Source organism: Asparagus officinalis, chromosome 4, assembly GCF_001876935.1.
Source record: "Asparagus officinalis chromosome 4, Aspof.V1, whole genome shotgun sequence".
Classification (NCBI taxonomy): Eukaryota; Viridiplantae; Streptophyta; class Magnoliopsida; order Asparagales; family Asparagaceae; genus Asparagus; species Asparagus officinalis.
Genome location: NC_033797.1, coordinates 29,727,701 through 29,750,993, shown reverse-complemented (window position 1 = coordinate 29,750,993; position 23,293 = coordinate 29,727,701). Strand labels below are relative to the sequence as shown.

General features: G+C 36.0%; 1 protein-coding gene across 3 annotated transcripts in view; it reads left to right on the top strand.

The window, feature by feature from the left end:
- LOC109837079 (cleavage and polyadenylation specificity factor subunit 1) overlaps positions 1 to 21,072 on the top strand; it is a 58,216-nt gene extending 37,144 nt beyond the window's left edge. For 2 of the 3 annotated variants that reach the window (XM_020405163.1, XM_020405164.1), the window contains exons 15-26: positions 1,513 to 1,607; positions 6,162 to 6,367; positions 9,615 to 10,378; positions 10,466 to 10,546; positions 10,644 to 10,709; positions 10,809 to 10,886; positions 12,395 to 12,625; positions 12,721 to 12,852; positions 12,958 to 13,131; positions 13,925 to 14,110; positions 18,840 to 19,225; positions 20,140 to 21,072. In XM_020405163.1, the coding sequence (XP_020260752.1) occupies positions 1,513 to 1,607; positions 6,162 to 6,367; positions 9,615 to 10,378; positions 10,466 to 10,546; positions 10,644 to 10,709; positions 10,809 to 10,886; positions 12,395 to 12,625; positions 12,721 to 12,852; positions 12,958 to 13,131; positions 13,925 to 14,110; positions 18,840 to 19,225; positions 20,140 to 20,254 (2,514 nt within the window). In that variant the 3' untranslated portion in view covers positions 20,255 to 21,072. The remainder of the gene's footprint in view (positions 1 to 1,512; positions 1,608 to 6,161; positions 6,368 to 9,614; positions 10,379 to 10,465; positions 10,547 to 10,643; positions 10,710 to 10,808; positions 10,887 to 12,394; positions 12,626 to 12,720; positions 12,853 to 12,957; positions 13,132 to 13,924; positions 14,111 to 18,839; positions 19,226 to 20,139) is intronic. The other variant, XR_002246176.1, reaches the window with a different exon arrangement.

Sequence of the window (23,293 nt, the reverse complement as noted above, 5' to 3'; positions counted from 1 at the left end):
GTGCTATTTGCTTTGCTTCTTTCATCCTACAAGACTTTCCTTTAAATAGTTCTTCCATTATATTTTCTCCAGCTTTACTTTTAGTCATATTGCTGAACGTGTACTTCCCTGTTGTCAATAGGAGATTTCCTCCATGTCAGAATTTATCTTCCTCACAGGCGTGAGGCCTGCCTTCCAGTCTCTGTTGCCATGGGGTGTCTGTCTAAACTGAAAGGGAACAAACAAACGATGATTTTTTCTTAAACCAAATTCTCATGTAATTGTTTTATTTGAACATCTGTAATTTCTCTCTAGTGCGCCAGAGTGTACAATTGTCCATCATTGGACTTGTGAAGTAAATTAGTACAGAGGGTAGATAGTTTTATCTCATTATCCTAGTGGTAATAGTCATGAACCTCCATGCCTCCTTACGGATTCAACTTCCCCTCTCTGCACCTCTGTGCTTCCTTTTTCGAAGCAGCAATTTTGACTTGGCTCAAACCTATTTGGTTTCGATTGCTCACTTTGAACTCACAATCATGTTTAGTACTCATTATGATGTTTAATTTGCAGTATTTAATATATGCCATTGTTTATATTTGAGATGAATTATAGGGGATTGATTTTTTATTCAAGGAAAGCATGCTTGTAACATGGGTTCTTTCTGGTTTTTGGACAATTGTGCGCTTAGGTTGTGTTTTATGATAAATATAGTAGTGATTTACTTATGAGATTAGGTTGAATTATGGACCTGGTGGCCATAGGTGATCCTCTTCTTTGTCATTCAGTATGAAATCGTCTCAAATGTAAATGAAGGTGTTGTCAATCTCCTTGAGGGGGCATTTGGCAAGCCGAAAGTGAATTGAAAGTGTGAAAGTCAGACATTTTTGCAAGTGTGAAAGTTTAGGCACGTCAAGCATGCAAGTGAAATACAGTGCTTTTTTGCAAAAACAAATTATTGTGTAAAGAAGCGAAGATGATGCGGCAAATCATTTTATTTGTTTATCTGAATCATGCAAGCATCACTAACAAAATTAAATAAATTTAGTATTGTAGTGTGGAGTTGTCACCACTTCTCACTTTCATGACAACTTCACACTTTCTTAGAAGAAGCCAAATGCATTCAAGCTGAAGTAGACCACTTTTTTCACTACACTTTCACAATCACTTTCAATAAAACAAACACCTGAAGTGCTGAAAGTGAGGCACTTGCACACTTTCATTTTTCACTTTCATGCAAACAAACATCCCCTGCGATCAGCCTCAATTTTATTGAAAACTGTTGGCTAGTCTTTTTGAACTTTTTCCTGCCTATGATCGTTTAACAAATTATGGGCTCCTTTTTCTATAGGATATTTAAACAAACGCCTATGCTTACATATCTGTAACTATAGACAGTATTCTGTTACTTAAGAAGCAGAAGGCATTGGAAGTATTTGCCTATGTTCATAACATCAGTATGCTAGGATACTTAAAATTTAGCTTCTTCTCAGTGATATGCTGGTTTTTTTGATTGTCCTTTATTAAATGTAGGTCCTCGAGACTGCTGATGATTTGGGAGAGGTTACAGAAAGTGTTGGCTATTATGTTCAAGGCAGTACAATAGCTGCAGGAAACTTATTTGGAAGGTAACACATTCTTCTAATAAATGCAGAGTTCAGTTTAATAATTTATTTTATGATATCTGGCTTTAATGACGTAAATTACTACCTGTACATATTTTGCTGTTCATAGCAAATTTTAGATCGAGATATGGATAATGTACTCCACAATATAAGACTATTATACTGGGTCTTCACGTAATAACTAATTAACTATGAAAAGGCGCTCAACTACTGCTTTTAGCATATGAAAGACTGATACTGCTAGTGCACCAGAAAGTGAGGCTTCTAGTGCTATTTAGAAAGCTTGAATGGACTATTGCCTATATGAATGTACTGAAATTGCACAGTGAAATGGCATGCGTTAATTTTAAGTAGAACTATGAATGACTAACTGGGTATCTTTTAACTATGCTTACCATGTGTTAGACACTGAACTGGTTACCCTTTCGCCAACTGAACTGCTTGCTTCACTGCATAATTGCATATCTGCCTCAATTTGTTCGCAATTTAGTACAGATATCCTGCATGGCTGCATCTTATATCTAAATTTGTGGATTCATAATTTGTCATTTCGAAGTACTACTTACACTTCATTGGTGGTATATGTAAGGTCCAAATTATTGACGGATATACTTGTCCACCCTATTGTCCAGTATTTTAAACTTGTCAACATGATTCAACCAAAATCAACCTATATCAATGACACTGGCTAATAAGACCTAGTAGTGGTTGATATTGGTTAGTACTGGCCAATACTGATATCTTAGATTTGTAGTAATAGAAATTATTTGACAGTGTTGTATCGAGTCGAATACCAAGGTAAAAAGTAGAAAGCTTGTGAATTATCATAACTGTCAAAACTCCAGATACCCACATCAGATGCTTGCTATCTAAAACTTTTGAAACTCTCCAAAACTTCCCAACTGATATTATAAATCGTCAGCAGATAATGATACTAATATTGAGATTGCATATCTTGTTATCTGATGAACCTGATGTGGTGTCTAAAGAGGCACAACTTGTCTGGAAGATCAATGGGGGTTTAGTGTCCCCAAATGTGAACCAGTAGGAATGTTTTAAAGTCAGATTGAGAAATGGTCCCTCGTATATTATAATCATGCTTACGCTGGGAACTTGTGTTTTCTGCAAGCAGTATCTAGGTTCATAATGCAACATATCCATTTATACTGGTATACCTGCATGGAAACAGGATCTTTAGTTGTCAGTTCTATTTGGATAGCTTATTTTTAAAGTAACCCCCAATGTTGTTTTGTCATTACAAAGCCCCCTGCTGTTTAAAAAACTCTCAATACCCTTTTAGTTTATGCATATTTTCCTCAAATACCCCTCAACAATGCTACTCTTCTTCCTTAGAATAGAAAATAGAAAACAACAATTAAGTTGAAGAAACAGGGCTCTACCACTTGATTAGGTCCCTAGAGGATCCTTAAATCAATGTCCAAAACATATACGACTGCTCCTAAGTCCTAAGACTCTTTGTACTGGAGAAGGACGATTTCTCTCCAGTTGTTTGAGATTCATTCAATCAATGAATGGATTAATTTATCTTACCCCCCAACTTTTTAAAATCAACTTCTGTTGCATAAAAGCACCGTGTTAGATTATCTCTCTTCAGTTGCAAGACCTCATCCCCACTCTCTTCACACAAACCCAAGCAACAATAACTGTTGCCAGGGAAAAAATTAGTCAAAGATCAAGGTAATCTCTCGAACCCTTTGATATTAGTCTCTACTTTGTATATTTTCAGTTTTTTTTGTCGATCTTGTAGAGAAAGCTGAAATGTAAGAGGATAGTTTCGGAATATAAATATGTTTTAATAGTTTTTTCAACAGAAGGGTTTGTAGTGAAATATAATGTTAGGGGGGTTTCCTAGTAAGTGATCAAACTTGAAGGGGGTTTCAAATAATTGCCTAAGTTATTTCCATCTCCTTTGAAGAGTACATAAAAGAATCTCTCATCTTTTTATTCTTTGGGAGCATGAATAACTGAAAACAATAGGATGGGATATTAGGTATCTGGTGAGGCCCCGTCAAACTTTGTGGATGGCTTTTGCACGCCTCTGCTTCTTAAGCAGCATTCATTCACATTGAAGTTAATGCTGCAAGAATGCTGCAAGAGAATGCTGGTTTCTTTCTATTTTCTTTCTGCAGTTTCCACTAATCTCAAATCATAAACACAGATCCGTTAACTTGTTGATCTTCCTTTATTGTTTGCGACAAAAGTCAATTACTAATATATCTAAATCTATAAAAGGGTAAATTTCAGAAAACCTCACTTAGCTTTGGGTGTTTCTCAGATAAACCCCTTAGCTTTTAAAATGTCACAAAACCCCCTTAAGTTTTGGGGTTCTCGGAAGACCGCCTTCAACTTCAACATTTTTTCAAAAAAACCCTAAAAGCATGAACCACAAATTCACTAGTGAAAAGTCCCCTAACATTGTGGTTAATGCCGGTAGTTCTTTTTTTTTAATAATGTTGAAAGTTAGAGGGGGTTTTCTACAGAACTCCAACACTTGAGGGGGGTTTTGCGTCATTTTGGAAGTTAAGCGGGCTTATCTGAGACACGCTCCAAGGTAAGGGAGGTGTTCTGAAATGTACGCAGTTATAAAATCTTAGTTTGTTAAGTTCCTTTAGCATATGAACTGGGTCTCAGGACCAAGTACTTTGCAAATTTCAGGCCTGCTATCCTAAAACTCTTATCAAATGGTTTTCAGGTGCGAGTGCACTCACTATCAATTTGTAAAAGTAATAAACAGAAACAATCTTTTTTTCGAGAAAATGCTTGTATAACTTACATGGTACCTCAAGAAACACCCTTAGTCCAAAATTTTGGGCTAATCTTTTTTTCCCATTAAGCTCTTGTTACTTGTTAGTGTCATGTTCTTGGCTAATTTGCTGACTGTATTAATCATTTGAACTTCATTGACCCACATTTGTGCGGTGTATGGCTGGTCCTTGTCGCCCCATAATTCTAGTCCTGTTTATCATTTGGAAAACAACTTATCTTGCCACTCTTCCTAACTACTGGAGTTTTTCGTTGAGCATATGTCGAAACCATCTCAGTTAGTTTTCAAGGGAGCTATCTCTAATTTTTATAGTTGCATGTTTTTTCTTATTTTGTCTTTTTGTGCTTCCATGGGTAAATTGTTGATGATGAGTTGAAATGAGGATCTTCTCTGTGCTTTAATACCATGTTGTAACCACTTCATGTAAAAGTTTAAATTTCGGTAATATGGTGTTTAAGTGTCCGGGTAACTGGTGTTTAAGTGTCCAGGTAACTGGTGTTTAAGTGTCTGGGTAACATGGTGTTTAATGTATCCTTGTAACTTTTATCATAATTTGGAGTTCTCCTACAGTAGCACGTGCTGGAGATGGTCCAAATGTAATTCAATTGAAGTAAATTTGAAGGAAAAAAAGAGAAGAATACTATCCAAAAAACGAGGGTTTCAACTCTAGATAGGATGTTAAACATGTGAACTGTTAGAACATAAAATATATCTGTAAATTCTCATCATGGTATTACCCATAGTTTTAAAAAGTAGTCTAGGCATCTGCCTAGACTGCCGCCTAGACCTAGGCAGTAATTAGGCCACCCGCCTAGATCTTGGGAGCGCCTAAGGGAGCATGAGGTCGTTAAGCAGAGTGTAAAGCTTACTTTGTCATCTAATTTCCTCAACTACCGCCATGTCCTTCAACCTCCCTGGCCTCCTCCATGGACTTTAAACATCTTCTCCACCTCCTCTAACCTTACAGAAAAATTTCCTTCACCTCCAGTTAAAAGAAAAAAGAAATCCATCTAGGCGGCCGCCTGGGCGCTAGGTGGTGGGTTGGAGTCTTGGAGCCTAGTGGCGCCTAGCGGTTTCTGTAACATTGGCATTACCATTTTTATATAGAACCAGGTGCCTTAAGAGGATCGCTAAAACTAACAGGAATCATACAATCTATCTATGACTAAAAGAGAGCTCTTGAGGTTTGACAGATGTCACAGTAGATCACTCTTGAGCACGGTTCAAAATCTTAATATAAGTAATGGTACTAAGTTTCAGCAGTTCAGATTGAAGTATTGATTTCTAAGTATCATGAGGGTTAAACAGGTAAAATATTTTTTTTAATCTTAAAAAAAGTAAGGACGATTAGCTAGGCTTAGCATGCGTTCTGCAACAATTTGTGACATTTATACCAGGCTTTGATGAAAACTTATATTGCAGTACACAGGTATAACTGATGTTGTAGCAATTTTAGAATATATATAAGATTACATTAGTAGTCATCCATTATTGAATGTGGAATATTTTTTTTTTACAAAATCATTTACTTAGTGTTATAATGATGGGATGCTTCTAATTTTGTGCAACACATAATTATTTTCTCTTTTCTTTATGTTGTATTATATTATTGTGTAGCTGGATTTTTTTCATTGTTTTTCTTCATTTTAACCTCGGTGTGATAGTTTCATGTGTAGATTGTGGATATTTGATCTAATAAGCTTATGTGTATTATTAGTAAATTAGCCGAGAATTAGCTATGCCTAAATTATCCTTTTTGTATGTGTTTCCAGGCGTCGAGTTGTCCAGATTTTTGCACGTGGTGCTCGTATTCTTGATGGCTCTTATATGACACAGGAGTTGAGTTTCGCCATGAATAATTCTGAATCAGCTTCATCAGCTTCTAATTCAGAGCCTTCAACAGTATCATCTGTTTCTATAGCCGATCCCTATGTCTTACTGAAAATGACTGATGGGAGCATTCAATTGCTCGCCGGAGGTATTATCAATTATAGTTCTCTTATGTCTGTAGCTTTCGTAAATGAGTCATTTCAGAATTTGTAGTGTGCTATTGGTAGTTCTCTTATGTTTTCTCCATTTCTTTTTGAAACTGCATTTTTCATGTTCCTATTATCCTAATCAAGAAAATGAAAGACGGGAGGTTTTTTTGGGGGTTGGAACTTGTTTTTTTTTTTTTTGTGGGGGGGCGGGGGGGTCGCACATTGGTGATCCTACTGTCCTACCAGAAATAAATGGGATTGTATTGGTTGGTATAGTCAAGTATAGGGAATTCTGCTTACGTTCATTGTCAGCCACGCTTTACATGTTCTCTGGTCCATTTACATGCTTCCAAGGTTTGAAGTGTAGGGCGGAACCAGTATTACATCAGTTCATACTGGATTTTACTCGTGTTGATATGATCCAACTGGTTAAAGGTCCATTCTGCTACACCAAAACTTAGAATTTGTGGTTAGGGTCAAGGGTCATAGTTTTATACTCTTAACACAACCAAAACACCTATACAACTGATACTGCCCAAGCACAAGTAATATCGGCTGACATTGGTTAATAGCAAAGTAATATAGAACAAGGTTTGAGGTTTGAAATATCAAAAACGGGTTACTTAGTGTTTTATTGTGAAACATGAAAGAGGAAAAGAATGAGTAGAAAACTTGAAACTAAGCTCTGATATCATCTAGATAGTAATAATTCTGAAATGAGATTGTCAAATTCCTGTATAATGATATCAATAAAGACGAGGAAACTACAATCAATACCACAATTTCAAATCTTATGTGCTACAGCTTGCAACCTCACATTTACTGATGAATAGAGAAAAGTAAATAAAAACCTTCTTTTCCCTTTTTTAAAGATTTTACTGGGGATATGGGCGTCAACGTGCGTACGTGTGTGATTGTGTGTGTGTGTGTGTGTGTTGTGGGTAATGGGATCATGGTGGATTGTCCTTTCTTTTCTCTGATATGGCTTCTAGATAATGATGAGAACACTGACAGCTTCTCGTATATAATGACTGAAAATGTATAAGTAATCGTTTGTGGTTCATGATTCAGTAATTTTATTAAGTCATCAATTGCATCAATGATATATCTTAGAACGGTGACTTGGCTTTGGTGATATTTACATCACTGGGCCACCTAGGTTCTTTATTTAAAATTTGGCATTCTCAGTCACTATTTACTCTGAGGTAACTGAATTTTGTGAGCGATCTCATTTTGGAAAAGAAGAAAGAAGGATAGAATGAAAGATAGAATGAAAGGTTCACTATACATCACGCAAATTCACAATTTTAACCTTTACATTAATAGTTTAAGGATTTCTGCAGATAATGAACCTCCAGTACTTGACTAAAAGCTGTGGAATTGCACAAGGAGTAAAGAGCTAATAAATTTTCCATTTCTTTGTTTGCGCTGATGATCATTTCTATCCTTTTGGATTTACCTTTTCATTCTATAGCGTGTCTTATACTAGTTAGCGCTTGCCTGATGTTGTAGATTAAGCATCTGAAATACGAACTTTTCTGAGTCTTTTGTTTAAATTGAATTACGTAAGCAAATCTTTATTTGGATCTCATCTTCATGTCTATCTTCACCTTTGTTGTTCAAACGTAACCTTAATTTTAGTTTATTTTGTTAGCATCTTGATTGACTAAAAGTCGTGTTGTGATGTAGTGTAGGCTATTTCACTACTATGGGGAGTCCTCTGTTACCCAATGTTATTAAGTTTCTTAATAGGTAGCATTCAACGTGGCCATGCTCAGATTCATTTTGATAAACAACACCAAGATTTCTTGCATATTTTTCTTAAACTTTAGCTGACCATGACAGGTCTCCTAAATTAATGGCATAAATGAACTACAGAAGCCTCAATTCGTTGTTGCCCAGAATGCATATTTGATGCTTCTAGGTTAATCTAAAGACTAGGTCATGCAGATGTCTAAACAGAGCCCCCTATTGAAAAGTGGATTAGGGATCCTTTGAAATCATTTTTCTTTAGCTTTAATTGCATCAATTACGTGCTGAACTTGTGCATTTGAAGATGTTCACTGGTCTAGAGCTGTTGAGTATATTTAATATAGTGTCAACTCTATATATTGATAAAAATCATACACATACAAATTTGATGAAATTACTTTGTATCAGCCACATCATGTATTCTTATAAAAATATTTTCTTTTCTGTTTCTGCTAGTTTTCCAACTAAAGATAATTTGGGAAAAGGCTTTGCTTTGGCTATTTGGTTATTGTCTAGTGACTTAATGCTCTACTATTCATTTTTCTCTGGGAAACATATCAAAATGCAAAAGGGAATGATCCTTTCATAATCTAAAAGTTTAACTTATTGACGAGCTTCTTTGAGTTGGTTTAGAAGAGAAGCAATGGTCAATAGAGCATAAATATTTACTTGGGAAGAAACAGGTTGGTAATAAGTTGTCGGCAAATGAAATCATACGCTGCACTTCCCGTTTTAGATTTATCCTTGAAATCCAATTAGCCAGCTAGAGTTCTTCAAGGACAGCAGCTACAGTCTTTAAATCCAATTAGCCAGCTGGAGTTCTTCTAATTGTTTGCATCAGCTACACCTTTCCCACTTGTAGGCAAAAGTGTTTGCTAATTCTGTGGTACATTGGCACAGTAAGCTGCCACAATATAAAAGGTTAAGAGGATGGTAAAAGAGAGGGAGAATGGAGATTGCTACTTGCAAGTAATCAGCCTTTCATACGATCTTTATTTGATTTTTGTGTATAATTTTCTTTTGGATTGAATCCTAAGATTTCTGACTCATTAGGATTGCTTTTCATCTCAAATCAGCCATATGAATCTCTTTATTGGGCTTGACATGAGAGCGGCCACCTATCCATTGAACCATTCATGTGCTAGTACTAGATGTCATTCGGAGATCTGATTATCTAGGAATTGCAGCCAATTAAAATTTGTTTACTGGCCATAAAAACGATTTATAAGCATGGTTACTTATTTATGGTCTCTCCTGCATACATACAATGTATTCTATGTATTCACGATATCATAGGCAACTATCTTCAAGAATTACGTTTCATTACTTATGGTATTCCGAACGTGGCTAGTTTAGCTAGGTGCAGTGCCGGATGATATTATTTTGGTAAAAATATTTTTTTAGAAAGTACTATTTCTTATCCATTTTCTAGTTATGAACACTGCTTTTTCCACCTTTTTGCAGACATTTAATTTTCAGAACTTGTTTTTGCAGACACATCCACCTGTACAGTCTCTGTTAATGTCCCAGCTAGGTTTGCGAGTTTAACAGACCCTATTTCTGCCTGTACCCTTTATCATGATAAAGGACCTGAACCATGGCTCCGCAAGGCAAGTAGCGACGCATGGCTTTCTACTGGAATTGCTGAGGCAATTGATGGAAGTGATGGATCATATCCCGATCAGGGTGACATATATTGTCTGGTTTGCTATGAAAGCGGAATACTTGAAATATTCGATGTGCCAAATTTTAGATCTGTTTTTTCTGTAGATAAATTCATGTCTGGCAAGTCCCATCTTATGGATATGTGTATTGTTCCTCAAAAAACAAAACCCAGGAATTTTGAAGAGACAATAAAAAAGGAACCTACACAAAACTTGAAGGTCATGGAATTGGTTATGCAAAGATGGTCTGGTCAGTATAGTAGACCATTTCTTTTTGCGATACTGAATGATGGGACAATGCTTTCTTATCATGCTTATCTATACGAGGGCCAGGAAAATGCACCAAAAGCCGAAGACGCACTGTCCCCACATAGTTCAAGTAATATGAACAGTACTGGCACATCAAGAATGAGAAATCTGAGGTTTCAACGTGTTTCTATAGACACTAATATACAAGAAGATTCATCGAATGTTACTGTACGTCCAAGAATTACAATATTTAAGAACGTTGGCGGCTATCAGGGTTTATTTCTTACAGGGTCAAGACCAGCTTGGTTTATGCTCTGCAGAGAACGACTTAGAGTGCATCCACAGGCATGCATACTCTACTCTTTTCTTTTCCTGTCACTTTCCAATGTAGAAATGAAATGACCATTCATTTAATTTTTGTTTCTTTTGCAGCTTTGTGACGGCTCAATCGTTGCCTTTACTGTTCTGCACAATGTAAATTGTAATCATGGACTGATATATGTCACATCACAGGTATTATTTGCTTTAACATCATTTCTTGGAGGACCATCTGGCTTATTTCCTCTGGAACTCTTCATACATAGATTGACACAAAAAATTTCTGCTTTAGGGTTATTTGAAAATATGCCAATTGCCATCTGCATGCAACTATGATAACTACTGGCCAGTTCAGAAGGTGGGTTTTGCTATTTTCTTCTCCATCTATTATTTGAATATTTACCTTAAAATTTATAAGTTTTAGGGAAAATTTATGTTTACTTTCATTTCATTACAGATTCCGTTGAGGGGAACACCGCATCAAGTCACCTATTTTGCGGAAAAGAGCCTGTATCCAGTCATAGTTTCAGTTCCTGTAAGTAGTTCTGTACTTGATAGCTAGTGAGCGTATGAAGGTTATGAAGGAAGTCTTTTTCACAGTTTTTTTAAACTATTGAAGAGGGGAAAACTGTTGGAGAGTTGGTGATACAATAAGCTTCTCTTATTAGGTGTCTCCAGTCTCAAAAGACAAAATCGTCTTTTTTATTTGGATGCATGTTTGATGTTTCTTAATCATGATGGTGTGACATAACTTTTTCTAGATACAATTACTTGCATTCTTATTATTATAAAGTGATTCTTTCTGTTATTTTTAGTCATAAAAAATTCTGAAGAATGTTTTTGTAAATCTATTTCAAATATTATGCATGTATATGTTGTAAGTTTCCATGTCTAACCCTTCAATATACGTAGACACGTGCTGATAACACTTCATGAGCACATGATTTCGGTTGATTGTCCTGTTGAGATCATCTGATCATACAGACATATGACCCCGCATACACACTTCTGAACTTGATCATCTGTGTTTTTTTTAATTCTGATGGTCATGATGCACAAGTAAAGTTGAAGATAATATAACTATTATTATGATTCATGATGGAGTGGTAAATAGGGTAACTGAAACTAACGGAAGGAATGAAATGGTCGAAGAATTCTTCTTAAGGTTGTAAGTTGTAACTCGATACTTACAAGAGAGAATACTTGCAAGAGAAAAGGGAGTAGGATTTTAATGATTAAATGAGAACTCCTTACGGTTTCCTTTATTGCTTCTTAAGAAAATCTTGGAGTTTTAGTTACAACCATCATTAATTTCTATATGGTACTTCTCACCAACTAGGATTCTGCTTGGACCTAATTCTTAGGGAATCTTCACAATAGTACTCAATTAAGCCTCCAAAATATAATCTTTTAGTTGCGTACTCTTGCTGACCACTTTTCCCTGTTAATTTAGTCTTAATAGCCAATTAAAAAAAATTCAGAGAGATCAGAAAGCTGAAGTACTGTCTTACTTCGGCAGAATTCAAAGATTGTGGTCTACCCAACTGACTTGAACAGGCTGCTAAATTGAGCTAGAGAGTTCTCTCTATTTGAGATGAAATCCCAGTCTAGCAAACCGACTTGAACAGTCTGCTACTTAAAAGGGATGGATGGTTTTTCTCTTTTGGTTTTCAGAACCTGCCCTTCTGTCATAGGATGCAAACTCCTAAATTACTGCTACAGTTATCTGGTTTGGCTGAACTCAGAACTTTCTACTAACTTCTCTTCCAAGTTGCCATGCAACAGGTCTTCTATCTCTTTTCCCTTAGCCTTCATTGAAAGTGGGTGTGCGAGGAGAGGACTCACCTGGATGTTTTAGATCCTTATGCATTACCTATGACCAGACAGGACGAGAACATTTTCCTTTTTTTACTCGTCTTTTTTCTTTTTCTTTACTTTTATTTTCTTTGAGCCAGTTTTCCTTGAGATTTTGTTAAACAATGCTGCCCTGGTCTTATAATTTGCTCCTTGGTATACCGTATACATCTGATTGGAGATTTGCAGGTTGTCAGACCCCTTAGTCAAGTGTTATCTTCATTAGTTGATCAAGATAGTGGCAATCAGATGGACCAGGACACAGTAAGTTCTGATGGTCTACAGAACAATTATTGTATAGATGAATTTGAGGTGCGAATTTTTGAACCTGAGAAGTCCGGAGGACATTGGGAACCAAAAGCTACAATTCCAATGCAAACTTCTGAAAATGCTCTCACTGTGAGAATGGTCACGCTGCTTGTAAGTTCATCTTATTATAAATGTAATTCCTTAATTTATTATCAGTTTCTACGTGAATATACCCATATATGATCACATTGCTCTGGTATCCATAGAATTCAACAACAAAGGAAAATGAAAGCCTTTTGGCCATCGGAACAGCTTATGTTCAAGGAGAGGATATAGCTGCTAGAGGAAGAGTTCTTCTGTTTTCTATTGGCAGAAATAGTGAGAATCTCCAAAATCTGGTATGGTAAACAAATTCTACTCGTTCAATTTTCATTTGTCCTTGCCGCTAGCTTATTTTTTTATTCAAATTGCTAACATGCTCTTGCTTTTTCCCCGCTAAACAGGTATCAGAGGTTTACTCTAAAGAACTAAAGGGTGCTATCTCAGCTTTAGCATCTCTTCAGGGTCACTTGCTGATTGCATCTGGACCAAAAATAATCCTGCACAAGTGGACAGGTTCAGAGTTGGTTGGTGTTGCCTTTTACGATGCTCCTTTGCATGTCGTGAGCTTGAATATAGTGCGTACATTATTGCAACCTATTACCTCCCAGATTTTTCCTGTTCAGTTTTTGCACACGTACTGATATTATTTCACAGGATCCCCGGGAAATATGTCCCTTGGCTTGTTTGTAATTCCTAACTACTGATTACAAGAAATACCAATTTTTTTGTCTTTGGAGTTTTATCTTCTATGAGTTTTTCTGGTAGTGACAATCATAACTTCTAAGAACATAAGATTTTAATACAGCCATTTGATATTTGTATAAGAATGCAACTAACTGGCCTGCTGTCAATTAATGCAAAACACACAACATATCGTGGTACAAGTAAAAAATTAATTATATCATATGGATGATGTACCTCATTTGTGAATTGTGATTACACGTGCCGTGTAACATGTCAATTGACGCCCCACTTATTAGCAGAGTTTGCAGAAGTTAGTGCCAACTTTTGCAAAACACTTCCCGAACTTCTTTTGTCAAGGGGAAACAGGCATTTTCAAATAGTTTTCCCCAAAAACTTCCTGCTTTTCATGAAAGAGAGGGAGAACAGACTCCACAGTTTTGTGGAAGTTATCTAACTCTTGATTAGAGTAACTTCACCCTTACTGCATCTGCATTGAAAGAAGGGAAAGTCTACTTCCTGCGTTTGTACCTATGACGAGGCCTTACATGTCTTCTCCTTTAGAATACTTACAAGTTACAATAGTCTGTTAGTTTATTAGTTATAATTTTCTCTTGCATTCTCAAGTTGCTTACATTTGTTAATTTGCTTTTAATGATTTGTTAATGGTACCCTTTTATTTTTTAGGTTAAAAATTTTATCCTTTTGGGTGATATTCACAAAAGTATATACTTCCTCAACTGGAAAGAACAAGGTGCTCAATTAAGTTTGTTGGCCAAAGATTTTGGCTCGCTAGACTGTTTTGCAACAGAGTTTTTGATCGACGGAAGTACACTTAGCCTGGTTGTTTCAGATGATCAGAAGAATATCCAGGTAGAGTTCTGGAAATTTGTGTTGTTGCATCTTTAGCTGTGTATTCTGTTATAAATCCATTAATTGTACTTCACACCTTATCTGTTGAAAGTGTTTCTCATTTAGAAAGGTTTATGCACCTTCAATTTCTTCCGACCTTTCTACTGGAAGGCAAATGAAGATTCAATTTCTTTCAGCGTAACTTTAGAATCATTCTCTACAAATATGAACCTTGAGATAAGGCATCGTCATCATTGTTGCCATGATTTTAGCCTTTTCTGGGTTAGGTACAGAGGACAACTTTAACATAAGAAGGTTACTCTGGAAGATTGGCCAAAACTCAGGAGTTTCTTTGGCCTTGATATTGAGTATCACCTCAGAAGCATAGGTGGCAGCATGAATAGGGTTGGATAAAATCTGACTGTGTCCTTAGTTTGGTGATCATGGATATGCACATATATTGCAGAACTACTCATAGGTATTACTTCCAACTTCCAAGACATTTGAGTCTGGAAGCATATACTGACATGGAAGATCTTGAAGATATCTGAATTTACGTTTTATGGAGACTCCAATCCACCTTTGTATTGAGTATAATAGCATGTATATGAATATTTATCCTTTCAAGTTTTTCACCAATAGTTGTCCATTTGCTGTTGCCCTGGACAGATTCTTACTGTCACATGTTTCATAATTTTTCATACCAGACAACTGTGGTTCTTCTCTTACGTTAATATTCTAAAATACATGCTTTTTCTAATGTTTGGTTTGGTGTTTGTAGACATAATATACTTACATGTTTTGTATATAGATAATCATTATCCATATTCAGAGCAGTATTCCATAAATTAAAGTGCATACAGATATGCATAAACCCTCTGCATAAACATGACAGTATCATGAAGCTGTACTTGTGTTGGATGCGTGGAAACATGTCCCAGACCCCAACACTTATTCGGCCCTTTGGCTTCAATGATTCATGCAAATTATATTTTTCAACTTTTGGATGCATGGGTATGTCAACATGTATATGTAAATATGCACTTTCATGTTCCTTGTTTTATATATATTCTAGCATCTTATTTTTGTGTCCTCGTTTACACTTTAATCAAACTGACAGTCGCCTGTCCATTTTTTCGTGTCATTATAATTGCTTTGTTTTGAGCCCTTCATGTGGAATGTATACATAGATATGACAGTCTTTAGAAATTCAGATTTACTCTGTTATTCGGCATATAAAATTATTACAAAAATCAGCAGTCTTAAACATTACTGCTTCAATTATGGACAGCGTTCCCACACTTCTGTTATTGCATTATTAGCAATTATATTGTTCAACTTTTTGGATGCACAGATATGTCAGCGTGTATATGTAAATATGCACTTTCATCTTCCTTGTTTTATATAAATTCTGGTATCTTGTTGTGTCCTCGTTTACTCTTTAGGAAACTGACGGTTGTCCGTCCATGTCATTGCTTCTTAAAATGAACCCGTCCCCATCATAATCAATTTGTTTTGAGCCCGGCGTGTGGAATATATACGTAGATATGACAGTCTTTAGAACTTATCAGATTTTTTCTGTTATTCAGCATATAAAAATTATTATGAAAATTAGCGACCTTAAACATCACTGCTTCAAATATGCACAGCATTCTCACTTTTCTACAACAATGACTTCAAATTCAAGCTCATCAATGCTAGGAGTTTGAAATTTCTAGAATATGAGCATCCTGAAATGAGTTGAAAGCATAACCAGATATCTCCTTTTGTCTTCCATTATATGGTGGACATTCCTTAAAAAAGATTGAGGTAGGTAGGTATTTAGAAGCATTAATCTTCTGCACGTTCTGCCGTCATTGTCTTTGTGTTCACAGTAGTGATAAGGGAGTAGATTCTTGATTTTCACTTCTTATCAATTAGTGGGAGAGAGAACTTGCCGGTAGAAGTAAGCCAAGATTGCAAAGTGGGTATGGACGATCCTATAAACCCCACCAAGGTCTCAGCAAGCTCTAGGCAGCCTAGGCGGTTTTCCTTTTTTTTTTTAATTATAATAATTGATAATAAGCGCGTTAAATTCATAGATAACTGTAAATTAAAGTACATTTATATTAACTTAAACAATTCTAAAGAATCTAAGCTACCAATGAACGACATTAGTTTAATCAATTAAACTAACTTAGTTAACTGAACACAATACAATGAACTCAGTTACTTAGACCACATTACTACAAATCAATGAACTTAGTTACTTAACTAAACTTAATTAAACACAATTACAAGTTTACAACACTTAATCACTTATTTAAAGCTATTAAAGTAACTTAGTTCTTAATTTAACAGAAGTTAACACTAATTCTTAACATAAGTTCTTAATTAGCTAAACAATAAAATTACAACAAAATTGAACAAAATGAAACTAAACTCAAGTAAATTAAACTAAAATAAAAACCCTAATTAGGGACAAATCAACATTAAGCCCTATTAACAAATGTTGCAAATCAGTAAACTAAACCCTAATTAGTATTTCATAGACAAAGAGAATGAGAGGACAGAAAAAAGAAAAGAAAATAAAGACAAGAAAGAAAGAAAAAATATTAAAAAAAAAAGCAGAAGTCACTGGACTTACCTGACCTTCGGAGGCGGAGGGCTACGAAGGGCAGAGGAGGGCGATGTGAGGTAGGTGGAGACTGAGGCGCAAGATGAGAGAGGGTTGGAGGCAGAGTTGGGATTTTTTTCTGTTTTAGAGGAGTTTTAAGTTGGGTCAGGTTAGGGCTTGAGCCAGGTTTTTCCATTTTGTAGGATTAAAATCGACTAGAACGAGTGCATGGGCAACATTCAAGCAGCTATCTTGTAGCCTACGCCTAGGCAAGCGCAACATTGAACCCCAAACAAGCTGTCTAAATATTTGAAAATAAAACCGTGTTTTAGAGTCATGACCTGCAAACATGTGTGAAGCCATTGAGAAGTTTTACATGATCAGGTATTAATAGCCATTGCTCGTTGAGATTAGGTCGTTAGGTGAATATTATTGGGATGCTTTATGGTTTTATGGAGAGTTTGATTATTTATCTCATCGTTTTCTTCAAGCTTGTAGGATACCAGTTTTCATTCCTCAGTCATAGGAATCCACATGCTCTACATTCTGAGATGATGACTTATTAATGTGGAATGGAGTTAGCAAATTCCTTTCATCTTACAAATATGGGACAAAATTTCAAAAACCGACTTGTTCGCCAAAAAATTCTAAAAAAGGACCCGTTTCAGATTTAATTTTAAAAACCGACTCAGTTCCAGCCTCATGGCTGAAACTGGGTCGGTTTTTGAAAAAAATGTTCCTAAACTTCACGGGAGTTGAAGTCCCGTGAAGTTTTTTACATAACAAAACTTCACAGGTCAAGTTTTGTTATGTAAAATACTTCATGGGACTTCAACTCTCGTGAAGTTTAGGAACTTTTTTTTCAAAAACCAACCTAAGGTTGAAACTGGAACTGGGTCGGTTTTTAAAATTAAATCTGAAACGGGTCTTTTTTTGAGAATAAGTTTCAAAACAGGTCGGTTTTGAAAATTTGTCCTACAAATATGCTCCAGAATGAATGATATAGTATATCTTGGTATTGAGGAACAAAATGGTGTACTCTATGTATCATATGGTTGTATCGCAAGTTAGTTCATATTTTCATGTCTATGCTTTTCAGTCTCCTTTATATAGAAAGACCAGTAGTCATTAGTTCTACCAATTATGCTGTGGAACCCCCATTTTATAACCTTGAAGTCCTTAGCCTATTACCACTTATGTTAATCAGTAGCAGAAAATGATTAACACCTTTTCATCTACTCATCTAGCTCTGCAAGTCTCATGTAATAGTTCGTGATAAATTTCGTTACAATCATGGAGTTTTTAGATATTATAGTAACCTGATTACTCTAAAAATGTGAGATTTTATGCTTTTTGCTGACCTACCTTTCCCTATATTCCATAACACACGATTAAACATGCACACCATCCTATGAATCTTAAGAACTGTGTGTTTCTGACGCAAGACTTGTGATATTGATTGCACTGACCAATAATGAGTGTACTTTATAAAGCCTTGCTTTGCCGTGTACTTTCAGGTACATTTTGTTTGTCAAGGTACCTGATCTCACACATGAATTTTACCTGATCTACACATGAATATTACCTGGCGATTCATCAGAATAAACGACAAAAGGTTTACTAGATTGGAATAAAACTGGAACATGAAAGATTTGACGTAGGAAATTGCATCTGTTGAGGCACAGAAAGAAAATGGCAAGCTTAAATGCAAAGTTGCAAACCAAACCGCTGTATTCAGGAAAGGTTATAACTAAACCAATTTTAAAAAGGATGTAGTTGAGGTATTGTCAGGGTCAGAAACAAGTTGTATTCATATTTCTATTCATTAAAAATCTCTGAATCCTACAATTTTCTTCTCCGAATTTATCCAAATTCGAATAAGAATGTCCTGTGGATATTAATTGAATATGTTTTAATATTAATTTGATATTACTTGATTAAGAAGTTATCATTATTTGGTTCAAGAGATACTTTTGTTTGATTTACGAATTTAATTCTTTTAATTGAATTTGAATTCATCAGTGGAAATTATTCCTTTATAATGATGATGTCTTAAGATTGATGGAAACACATTTCCAGAACATGGATTCTTAATCATTATTTATGAAAAAATTGTGCTCTGTATATGCATTTCTAATTTATCTAACAATGCAGATATTCTACTATGCACCGAAAATGTTGGAGAGTTGGAAAGGACAGAAGCTTCTATCAAGAGCAGAGTTCCATGCCGGAGCACATATTACAAAATTTTTAAGGTTGCAAATGCTACCAACATCCTCTGACCGAGCAAGTGGAGCACCAGGGTCTGATAAGACCAACCGTTTTGCCCTTTTATTTGGTACTCTAGATGGGAGTATTGGTTGTGTTGCACCACTAGAGGAGCTCACTTTCCGCAGACTTCAGACCTTACAAAAGAGATTAGTAGATGCTGTTCCTCATGTGTGTGGATTGAACCCTAGATCATTCCGACAATTTCACTCAAATGGAAAGGCACATCGTCCTGGCCCTGATAACATGGTCGATTTTGAGCTTCTCTCCCAGTAAGTATACCTCTCCATATCTACCATGATCCTTGCCTGATAGAATATAGTCCTTTTCTGGATGGAGAGTTTTGGTAAGTTTTTTATATGTTAGTACTGTTTCTTTAAGTGTTCTCAAGTATCTATTTCTGTTAAAGTTGAAATTTAAAAGCTGTTAAGTGAATTTTCAATTAGGCTTTTTCACCGACATAACTGTCAAATCTATACTATTTCTAAATTTACAGTAGAATTCTTCATATCTTCCATTTTCCCTTCCAAATTCATTACTTTACTTCTCAATTCATATTTCTGTTAGTTTTCTCATAGAAGTAGGGTGAAAATTCTACTTTTTCCCTTGTCTCTACCAGACTACCGATCTTACCAATCCAGCTAAAAGTAAAAGCCTTGGGAGCGACTGACAACTAGAATTAGATGCCACCTTGGCCACTGGCGACTTGCCTCCCCTCTTTTCCTCTCACCTGAGATAGAGGTACTAATTTGTGGGTTAACTGTAAGTATTCTAGGTAGTCTAGTCATATTTTACGAAATAACAGAATACGAAGGAATGTGAAATATATAAACAAGAGCTGTTCATAGTCCATGTGACAGATTGTCTAGAGTGTTCCTGTTTCCATGTATGACTGTCGATTATCCTACTACTTTTTCTAAACATCCTTTTTTGCAACCGTCAGAAAAGGTGTTGTTAGGAAAAAAAAATGGACACAACTTTCTCTCTTTTTATTTATTATTTATTTTTATTCTTTGTCGGTCCCTCAAAAAGCTGTGTGTTTCTCAAGAGTCTTTGACTTTGATGTTCTGTGCATGTAAATTTTTCTTTTTTAGAGGATGCTTGTTAGCAGAAGTGGTGTTTTTTTAATATCCAGGATTTTTCCTCCCTTCAATCTAACCTGCCATCATTTTCTTGCAACTTTCAGTTATGAATTGTTGCCTCTGGAGGAACAACTGGAAATAGCGCATCAAATCGGGACTACCCGTTCACAGATTCTTTCCAATTTAAATGATCTTTCCCTGGGAACAAGCTTTTTGTAGAGACAACGATGATAATTGTTCTCAATGAGATGGGTGCCTGGTGTCTTTGGGACAAATCCACATGTTCAACCGTTCATCTGCTGGTGATCTACCCAATGTCCTTCCTGGTTTATGCTTTCATGTCATGTCATGTGGCTGCTGACTGTTTACGCTAATTTGGAGGTGGATGAATCTGTTTTCCATTCGTTGCCTCTACCCTAATGTCATCGAAACTAAGCAAAAGAATTCGACAATGCGAAGGGTCTAATTTATGTAAACCAATTTGTAGGGTTATGGGATGACTTGAATTCGTCTGAACGTGCAATTGGAGAACGAAGCTCTCATGTTGAGGGTTTTGGGATGACTTGAATTCGTCTGAGTGCAATTGGAGAACGAAGCTCTCGTGTTGTAATTTAACTTGTATTCATGCATGCCAACAGTCGTCTATATAAGTTTTTCGGTTCAGGAATTTTAATGACTGTGTCCTAGTGTTCTTAGTTTTAATTTGGATGGGATGTTCTGATGTTCCAAACCCATCAGCATCATCATCTTGAGAGTTATTCTTAGTGACGGAAGGAAGCGTTCATAACATGTGCATTTAGTTGATCGTTCACCATGTATCTTTACGTGACAGCTCGGCCGGATTGTTTTTGCTGCTTGATGACAATTGACATGTACTTTCACTTTTTAGTTCTCCTTAATGTAATATTGATAGCGTGCATATATTTGTAGCGTGAACTTCTGAACAATTAAGAATGTAAATTGGGCTGTTACCAAAATTGGACTAGTGTTTGGCGCTGGTTGATCAATCGATCAGCATGTAGTATAACGTTTGTTTACTCTTATTGCTACTAAATCTATTGGTTAACTTGACGGGTATGAAGTTTCTTGATTAAAAGGACACTTTGTGGAACCATTTGAGAACACTAGATCATTTGCATTTTGCAAAAATGTAATCTGAATGAATATTACAAATTTTATTGGCACCACTATCTCCTATTCCAGGAAGGTACTTATATTATTTAATATACGATTGGTTATGAGTTGCCTTATATACACTATTGTTTCATCTTTTCACTTGTTTGCGTTCCCTAGAAATATTAGAGAAGAAAGAGAGAATTAAGCGTTGCCTTTCACTGTTACTACAAGTTTGAGCCAACCAAACACTAAATGTTGATGCCAAAGCTTGGGATAAGAAAGAACCTTCAGAGAGTGGAAATGAACTTTGTGGGGGACACGATGCTGACCAGATTAACTTTGTGAATAGCAAAGGAGAGGCTTTCTTTTCTCTAAAATTAGACGAAGTGATCAACGGAATCTGAGTAATCTCTGCACAAAGGTCTGCATCAACTATCAAGGAAGAGAGGGACATCAAGTGGAGGCGATCATACTAGGCCACAAATATGAGCCAACCCACCCCAGCTAGTTTGAGCTTTGACTTCAGAAAGTCAAAAGCAAGAGAGAGAGAGAGAGAGAGAGAGAGAGAGAGAGAGAGATGAGGTTCTTCTCCATAGGCCTTTGAGACATCTGCTGATGTCAAACCAAACTCAATGTGGTGGTGTTGAGGCGCTTAATCTTTTAGCCATTGTGCCAGGTGGAATTCCATTTGACTTCAGTCAACCCTCCTCATTCTCTAAAGAAGCTAGGCTTTTCTTCGCTCGGCATATTCTTAAAGTGACATCAACACCTAAAGTGGATATAATGCAGATATCTACGAAGCATACTGAAAAATGATGAGTAGATTTTCTTTTTTGCAAATCAAACTCAGAGAATAACACTTGTATATATCCAGACTTTGTGCTTGCGCACAGGGTTATGTAGCCTGCAGTAGTGTGATGACTTTGAATTTATTCTAGTTTCTTTTTAACACCTTTTATGCTCCTTAAGATTGCATGAGGAAATTCTCACTCCCTAGACGAAAGATCATTTCTAAATCTACTCGCCGTGCCCCCGAGTAGATTTATGAGCTTGAGACCAATATTGAGTCTTCGATTAATTTTTTTTTCCAGAGGAAAAATCCTATACATGATGCAAAATATCATATGGAGAGGAAGAAAATATCTCAGCGCATATAAACCTTAAAGGTCAGCATTAGGTTGAAAATAGATGGTTTAATTATAACTTAGTTTTTGCCAAACAGAATTTTGGCGCTTAACTATGTTAGTTCCACATGTTTAGTTAGTGGAAGAGTTGTCAAACAGACCGTAAAGATGGTGGTTGTAACGATTTAGTTTTTATATTTTTATTAGAACACATTTCATGAACTTACTAATAATTTTAAAGGCCTGTTTGGCAACACTTTAAAAGTGGACTACGGATAGAATCTAAACTAGTTTTGAGTGTTTGTTCTGTTTGGCAAAAAACTTGGGCATTGTTGACCAGTTTTTGTAAGCTAAAAAAGACCCCATAAACAAGTTTTATTGTGGACTAGAGGGGAGCTGGTCCACAACTGAACTGGTAACCGGTTCTCACTAGAACAAGTTCTAAAGCCCAGTTTCTCTCAGTTGCTAAATACACACTAAAAGTTGTGTTGCGAAGTTTATCATAAACTTCTTTTGTTTTATAGATCGTCTATAAAGTAGTTTGTATATGTATTTCTCCTTCCAAAGACGGAGGTTGACTTGAAGTCGATCTCTTTCTGGCTTTTCAAGATACTCACAAGCACAATAAATACGTAAAAAATGTTGCTGTTGACAGCAGGGGACAGCTTACACTACCCACAATCTTGTTGTGAAAACCCAAATGAGAAGATACTGCAATCTTGCATGTTCCAAATTTTTGAACACTATGGAGAGTCAAAGCGCGCATTATATATATAATATATATATAGTTATATATAGTATATATATATATAGAGAGAGAGAGAGAGAAGAGAGAGAGCAGAAAGAGAGAAAGAGAAATATGGGTATGCCTTGATACCAAGCACAAAAAGTTATGCTGTAGTGAAGATGCCTTAAATCCCCTCCACTCATTCAAATGTGGCGAACAAATTCACATGGGTAGTAGTGATGAGGATGTGACACATCACTATCAAACACAAAATTTATGCTTGGACCCAGC